Below are 8,558 nucleotides of genomic sequence, written 5' to 3'. Positions count from 1 at the left end.
GAGTCCCCTTACTGAGCTCAGAAAGTGCGGTGAATGCGGTTCAATAGCGTGGGAAAAGAAGGACATTGTATCAAAGCTGGGAATCCCCTCACTGAACTCAGAAAGTTCGGTGAATGGAGTTCAATAGCATGGGAAAAGAAAGACATTGTATCAGGGATGGGAGTCCCCTCACTGAGCTCAGAAAGTGCGGTGAATGGAGTTCAATAGCGTGGGAAAAGAAGGACATTGTATCAGGGCTGGGAATCCCCTCACTGAGCTCAGAAAGTGCGGTGAATGGAGTTCAATAGCGTGGGAAAAGAAGGACATTGTATCAGGGCTGGTAATCCCCTCACTGAGCTTGGAAAGTGCGGTGAATGGAGTTCAATAGCGTGGGAAAAGAAGGACATTGTATCAGGGCTGGGAATCCCCTCACTGAGCTCAGAAAGTGTGGTCAATGGAGTTCAATAGCGTGGGAAAAGAAGGACATTGTATCAGTACTGGGAGTCCCCTCACTGAGCTCAGAAAATGTGGTGAATGGAGTTCAATAGCGTGGGAAAAGAATCACATTGTATCAGGGCTGGGAATCCCCTCACTGAGCTTGGAAAGTGTGGTGAATGGAGTTCAATAGCGTGGGAAAAGAAGGACGTTGTATCAGGGCTGGGAATCCCCTCACTGAGCTCAGAAAGTGTGGTCAATGGAGTTCAATAGCGTGGGAAAAGTAGGACATTGTATCAGTACTGGGAGTCCCCTCACTGAGCTCAGAAAATGCGGTGAATGGAGTTCAATAGCGTGGGAAAAGAAGGACACTGTATCAGGGCTGGGAGTCCCCTCACTGAGCTCAGAAAGTGTGGTGAATGGGGTTCAATAGAATGGGAAAAGAAGGATATTGTATCAGGGCTGGAGTCCTCTCACTGAGCTCGGAAAGTGCGGTGAATGGAGTTCAATAGCGTGGGAAAAGAAGGACATTGTATCAGGGCTGGGAGTCCCCTCACTGAGCTCAGAAAGTGCGGTGAATGGAGTTCAATAGCGTGGGAAAAGAAGGACATTGTATCAAAGCTGGGAATCCCCTCACTAAGCTCAGAAAGTGCGGCGAATGGAGTTCAATAGCGTGGGAAAAGAAGGACATGGTATCAGGGCTGGGAGTCCCCTCACTGAGCTCAGAAAGTGCGGTGAATGGAGTTCAATAGCGTGGGAAAAGAAGGACATTGTATCAAAGCTGGGAATCCCCTCACTAAGCTCAGAAAGTGCGGTGAATGGAGTTCAATAGCGTGGGAAAAGAAGGACATGGTATCAGGGCTGGGAGTCCCCTCACTGAGCTCAGAAAGTGCGGTGAATGGAGTTCAATAGCGAGGGAATCTGCGGTGTTCACACACAGCAGCCTGGACTGCAGCTTTTTTTTTTTTGTGGATAGTTGATGGTATATTATAAATCTAGATGGAAAGATATGAAAAGGGGAGGGATGGGGAGCAACTGGCCATATAAAAGGGCACTAAATTAATATATTATATTATAGGAAAATATAACCCAAAATTAGGTGGATCTCTCTGGACAAATTTGTAAAGTGAACCTAAGGGTAGTCAGAGGGGTCAGATGATGTACACACATATATATATAAATTAATCAGCTATACCGATTTATATAGAATTATATAAGGGATATATAGATGGTGTATAGTTGAATATATCTGTAACTTCATATAATCCAAAGGGCTTTAAGGTGTTTAATCGATAAATCCAGTAGATTTCTTTCTTATTAAGTTGTTGGATAGGATTTGCAGTGTTGCTCGGTATATGCTCAGTGATTTTAAGGGTTGTATAGTCTTTATTATGGGATATCGCATAATGTCTGGATAGACCGTGTTGTAGAAACCTTTAGTGATGTTGGACCTGTTGTGTAGGGCCTGGATTGTTCTCCTACATACTGTTTATCACAGGGACATTGTATTAGATAGATAACAACGCTGGATTGACATGTTACAGAGCTTTTTATCGGTAACACTTCATTAGTACTTGAGGACATGAAGGAGGAGGTTTTGTGGTAATGGACCTACAGCAGAGGCATCTAGAAAACACCATGAGAAGGTTCCCTCGGACATAACTGTTTCCCAATGTTGCTTGATTTTGTGCGTGTTCGACTAGGTGCTATGATATTCCTGATGGTCGGTGCTCTCCGGAATGTAATACCAGGATTTCTTGGCAGACATGGATCAAGAATTGGGTCCCCCAGCATTATGTGCCAGTGGTCTTTTAGGATATTGCGTATTTCATTACTTGCTGAACTAAAGGTGGTTGCTTGTTCTCAGGGGTGCAGATGCCTTGTGCAACAAACGCTCCTGACTAATGATTTTTGCAGCATTAAATGCCTTTTTCATTAGCGTCCTCGGTTATTCTTGTTCCATAAACCTATTTTGTAAAATATTTGCCTAGGATAGGAAATCAGAATCAGAGGTAGAGTTTTTTTCTGATTCTTTTACATTAGTTAATAGGTATAATTCTTAACCATTTCTGATAGTGACTACTTTTATAATGTATGTAGCTGTTGGAGTCTACTTTCATAAAAAAGTCTTGGTGTGAATGCGCTGATCTGCATGAAAAATGGTTATGTCTAGGAAGTCAGTAGTATCAGTATTAACGTTGGAAGAGAATTGTTCTTATTAAGCCCCTCAATGAATTCTCCCATGTTGCAGGGTGTATTATCCCAAATAAAGAACAAGTCATCGATAAATCGTTTGTAAATCGCAAGATTTTTAGCTAAAGAATTATGATATATAAACACTTGTTCAAATAGACCCATAAACAGATTTGCATACGTAGGCGCTACCCTCGATCCCATCGCGGTCCCTCATTTTTGATGACAAAATTTTCCAAGAAAACTAAAATAATTGTTCTTTCAAATAAATGCTAATCCCTGCATAATGAATTGTTTTGGGGTTGTTGGAAGTCTCGGGTCACTCCATACAAATTTTTCGAAACAAAGAAGACCAATGTCATGTGCAATGTTGGAGTACAAGGCTGATACGTCCATTGTTAAAAAAACATATGAGTTTTTCCATTCCAGATCATGTAGTAAGCTAATTAATTCCGTAGAGTCTCTAATGTAACTAGATGAATTACATACATGTGGTTTCATGATTTTGTCTATATAAGCAGACAAGTCACTTGTTAAAGACCCGATGCCCGAGATGATCGGACGGCCAGGAGGATTCAGAAGATCTTTATGAACCTTAGGCAGGTGGTAGAAAAACGGAATTGTAGGACATCTGTTGATCAGAAACTTCTTTTCTTTCTTATTTAAAATATTCATAGTAGTTGCATTTTCAACAAGATATACTGGCTGGTTATATGGGGAAAGGGGTCAGTTATGATATACAGGGTCGGACAGAATTCTGTTTGCTTCCTTACCACAATCGGTGGTATTATGGTAACAATACCCCCACCTTTATCCGCAGATCTGATAATGATGTCGGTATTATTCTGGAGAGATCGCATCGCTGCTCTCTCTTGGGCTGTCACATTTTTTGTTTTATTTTTTAGTGTAATGGAGGTCTTAAATGTATTCAATACCAGATCATAGAAAGTATTGATATACTGCCCTTTACTATCTATGGGATAAAAAGAGGATTTCGCATTGAGGTCCACATGTAAAAATTCATCAGGTATATCCCCCTGTGTTACCAAGGATGAATCTTTTTTACTATTTACAAGGTAATGCCTTTTTAGAGTTATTTTTCTAATAAAAGCTTGGAAACCCAAAAATAAATCAAAGTCTTTGGTTTCATAAGTTGAACAAAAAGATAGTCCTTTGGAAAGGACTGAGGTTTCATCCCTAGTAAAGTGATAATTAGATAATCTGTATAGACCTTGTTTGTACCGCTAGTTCAGAATCGGGGGTCCCGGTTTTTCCTTTTTTGCTGTAATTTTCCACCCTCTATGGAGCTTTTTCTTTTTCCTGGTTTTGGTGGATAAAAGTTCGTTATTAATTTCTTCTCGGGGGACGATGCCCTGGGCAAAAAAGGAACTGTGGCTCCTTTGACCTTCCCTGTATTATCAAAGGTTCTGACATTCTCTTCATCTACAACTTCCTCATCATTATAAGCCTCATATACAGAAAACCCGAATGGATCTGTGTCAGTGGGTATGGGAGTCCTGAGGCTCGCTAACAGTATTGTCCTTGGGCATAAATGGGAGGAGATCTTTAAAACTTTGCGATTTTCTCCTAATAGGTGAGCAGTTTTTAATACTTTTATGTAACATTTATTAATTGGAGAAGACCCTATTGCGCTCTTGCATTTTTCCCTACTTTTTGGATTAAATATATAAAATGTAATAGCTTCGTTCCTCTTGCTCTATAAACTGCAACCGTGAAGCCATACACTACATGTCACGGGTGCCCAATTGGCCTTTATAAACAATAGGTGATGACAACTAGTTCCTTTTGTTAATGTGGAGTTTGTCAGTGACCGTACCGGGATGGATGGATATATATATTTATATATATTTCATGCTTTGGAATCGGATGTGTATATACCATACACTCACTGTGGGTTCCCCAATAACTGGCTTTGTGGTGAGAACAGCTGAGGCCTAGTCAGTCAATTGCATAATTGTCTTGATGATTTGAGGCAGCGAAATGTTGGTTCTTGCTTACCTGGTAGCAGCAGGGAGATATCTGCAGGATCTCCCTGCCGTTCCCTGATGTTTCTCATTGCTTTCTGCGTACAGTGCAATATCGGAGGTGGAGCATTTCCTCCACGAGGTGTGGGCTCACGTGGTGCTACCTAATGTGGTGACATTCTGAATTTAGCTTTATAAAACTTGATCAGATGCTCATACAGAATACATACATGTTACATGTTGGGGGGGAAGGAGACTTTATATGTGAGTCCAGTAGGAGGGGAAATTTTACAACAGTGACCGGCGCTGCTGCTGATATTTGCTCTGGGCATCACAAGCAGACTGTTGGCCTAACCGTGGCATGCTCAGTCTGTTCCTGTAGGCCGCTTCTTCTGATTTGGCTTCAGGTTCTTGGCTTAATATAGACTGGTGACCAGGTATTGTCAGGTCTACTACAATATTGGGTCCTTGCAGTTCTCCCTCACCACAAGTTTGAGACATACAGCTGAAAGGTCTGTGCGCTCTGCTGCTGGCCGACTTCACTGTGAACCTTGGAAGATTGGGATTATCTGGTTTAGATGTGTCTATCAAATCATAGCAATCTCCCATACAGTATGTCTGCATACGTCTGACTGGGTTCTGGGACTGCCGCTCCTTGGCCATGGCCATTGCTGTATCAAAGGAAATACTGGTGGTGTTCCTCCAGCTGGATCGTTTCTTTGGGGCACTGTCAGCAGGCGGCTCTAGGATCTCCGCGTGGCTGCTCTTTTCTGACTCTGTTTCCCTGGATGTAGATATCGTAGAGCTGACCTGTATCTTGTTCTTTAGAGCTGGAGGCAGCTTAGCAAACTGTGGTTTTGGTGGCACAACAGGAACAGATTTTGCTTGCTGGATTTTATTGGTGGTGGCCATCAGCTTCATGGTTACGCTTCCGTAAGGACACATTCCCTCGGAAGCTATGTCTTCCTTTTCAGCAGGAGGCCTGGATATTAGTGACTGCTCTGACACGTACGTTTCACTGTCTCCACTTGGTTTGACGTGAGCTGGATTCTGTTGCTGTGGACAATCCTTTAGTCGTTCCTCCGAGGTTCCCATATTTATCTGATCAGATTGGTCAACTCCTATGACTACGTCATCTGATGAACACAGACATGGATGGGAATTTTCATCAGAACAGTACTCATTAACGATGGACTCAAGTTCTTCTGCCGCTTTTCCTTCAGTACCATTGTCCTGCTGTCTGACTGTCTCCATGTGTCCTGTGGAAGGAGTAACGCTGGAGCCACTCTCAGATTTGGAGAGGTTGTTATCAGATGTGTTGGATGAGGCGTCATCACCTCTATCATGTGAATCAGAAATTTCTGCACTTGAGTCTTGATCGTTCTTACAATCTCCATTCTTTCGTGCGCCCTCAGACTGCAGGATATTGAGATCCTGGACACCATCCATTGATTGTTGGGGTGTCAATAGTGCCTCCAGCAGATCTTTATCCTGACCTCCATGATGCTGCTGTGCTGTACAGTCCATGCTATTTTCAGCTGTTTCATGCACAGTGTGCACAAGACTGTCCTCTAATTTTTGACTATTTAGAATTTCTATGTCCTCTTCTTGTCCAAGTCTTTCATGATGTACTTCTTTTGGTGCTGATATGGTAGCTATACTTTCTGTATTGGGGATGGCCATGTTCTGGCCTTCTCTGGCTCCAGACTTTACTGAGGTTGCATCCTGCACTTCATTGTTAGTGGCATATGACCCAGTGAGTTCGGATTCTTCACCGTACGAATCATGCTCTTCTGTAGCTCCATCACCTGGATTTGTGTGCTGATCATCCATCTTCTGTTTATCATTACATTGTGTATCTGAAACCGTCACCACTGTTGGTGGATGTTCTTGTCTGTAGAAATCCTCGTTAAGCTGCAGCGGTTCGTTCTGAGGAGCCTCCCCTGCTCTATTTGTATTCTCAGGTAATATACTATGCTGCTCCTCTGAAGGTAGCTCCTTGTTCTCCATGGTGACCTCTGGAGCCAGTGTTATTGGACTCAGGTCATCGTGAGCGCTCATATAGATGTCTTCTAGGCTCTCCTGCATCTCCCTCCAACGTCCAACCTCATCCACAATGCCCATGGGCATGAAATAGGTCTGCTCAGCCTCCTCTTCCCCACACAGATCATCCGGTGGCGGCTCTACAGAGAATTCCTCCATCTGAAAATCAAACAAATATACAATGGTGACAAGGGATTTGGTTATTATTAGTGATCAGCGAGCACTAAAATGCTCGGGTGCTCGGTGCTCGGGTCGAGCACATTGGAATACTCGGGTGCTCGACCCGAGCAACGAGCCCAATGTAAGTCTATGGGAAACTCGAGAATTTTTCTGGCGGTCCCCCCCCGGCGGTCTGCAGAGGGCCTAAAAATTGCCCAAATCGATGGGAACGGTGCTCAATTAAACGTCAGGCAGGCAGAATATATAGGCAGACAGGCAGGCAGGGTATATAGGAGGGTGCATGAAAAACATAGCAGGGCAATTGGAACACACTAGTGCCCTCCGATTTTCATGCACCCGTCTCTTTAAAAAAGCCGGCAATTCATCAGCGGCATACACCGGTACCCAACAATTCAGAACAGAAAGAATAGAGCATCACACATAGATTAGATAGATAGAAACATGTCAGTCACATATATAAGAAGTACAGTGACAGTGCTGGTTACTGTACTTGTCATTTAGTGCTAAAGGATTTATTAAAAAAAAAATTGGCGTGGGGTTCCCCGTAATTTTAGGCTCTAGCGGAGGTTAAGCAGACGGCTGGGGCAGATGTTTGAAGCCTGGGAAGGGGGTAATACCCACGGAGCTTCCCAGGCTACTAATATCAGCCCCCAGCTGAATACCTAGCCTTTACTAGCTATTAAAATGGTGGACCCCCCCCAAAAAAAATGATGTGGGGTCCCCCCTATTTTAATAGCTAGCAAAGGCTAGGCAGACAGCTGGGGGCTGATATTAATAGCCCAGGAAGGGTGCCATGAATATTGGCCCCCTCCCAGGCTAGAAACACCAGCCGTCAGCCGCCCCAGAAATGGCGCATCCATAGGATGCGCCAATTCTGGCACTTAGCCTCGCTCTTCCCACTGCCCTGTAGCGGTGGCAGTGGGGTAATAGGGCTGGGGTCGATGTCAGCTTATAATGCCAGCTGACATCAAGCCCAGGTTAGTAATGGAGAGGCGTCTATAACAGGGTTCCCCAACTCCAGTCCTCAAGGCCCACCAACAGGTCATGTTTTCAGGATTTCCTTAGTATTGCACAGGTGATGTAACTATTGCCTGTGCTGATGATGGAATTATCACCTGAGCAATACTAAGGAAATCCTGAAAACATGACCTGTTGGTGGGCCTTGAGGACTGGAGTTGGGGAACCCTGGTCTATAAGGCACCCTCATTACTAACCCCATAGTCAAAGTTAAAAAAAAAACACAAACACCCAGAATAAAGTCCTTTAATTGAAATAAACACACAATTCTTTATTGTTCTAAATTAAACCATACTTACCGTCACGCCCATTCCAGCTGAAGCCAACGATCTCCTGCAATAAAAGAAAAATAATAAAGCAACCTCATCCTTACCTTTCCATGGTTCCCAGGACGGCTTCAGCTCTGCTACATCGAGATGACAGGCTGGACCGCAGCAGAACGCTGCCATCCAGCCTGTCATCCCGCAGACACTGAGAAGCGCAGGCATGCTTGCGCTCTGCAGTGTCTCTGAAGGATGACAAGCTGGATGGCAGCACTCAGCTGCGATCCAGTCTGTCATCTCAATGCCATCCCAGCGTGGGAGAATTCTCCTGCTGAAGCGCTGAGCGCAGGAGAATTCTCCCACACTGTCAGTGACGAGCATGAGGTGAGCTGAGTTCATTGGACATGAACTCGGCTCATCTGGATGCCGTCTTATAGACGCCTCTCCATTACTAACCTGAGCT

At 44.1% G+C, this 8,558-nt stretch overlaps 1 protein-coding gene across 1 annotated transcript in view; it reads right to left on the bottom strand.

Moving 5' to 3' along the window:
* Positions 1–211: 211 nt before the first annotated feature.
* Positions 212–8,558, bottom strand: part of ARHGAP30 (Rho GTPase activating protein 30) — a 334,666-nt gene continuing 326,319 nt past the window's right edge. The window contains exon 12 of the mRNA XM_073637244.1: positions 212–6,794. Within this exon, the coding sequence (XP_073493345.1) occupies positions 4,881–6,794 (1,914 nt within the window). The 3' untranslated portion in view covers positions 212–4,880. The remainder of the gene's footprint in view (positions 6,795–8,558) is intronic.

Source organism: Phyllobates terribilis, unplaced genomic scaffold, assembly GCF_046119375.1.
Source record: "Phyllobates terribilis strain yellow unplaced genomic scaffold, ASM4611937v1 Scaffold_6__1_contigs__length_29720123, whole genome shotgun sequence".
Taxonomy (NCBI): domain Eukaryota; kingdom Metazoa; phylum Chordata; class Amphibia; order Anura; family Dendrobatidae; genus Phyllobates; species Phyllobates terribilis.
This window is presented reverse-complemented; position numbering and strand designations above follow the sequence as displayed.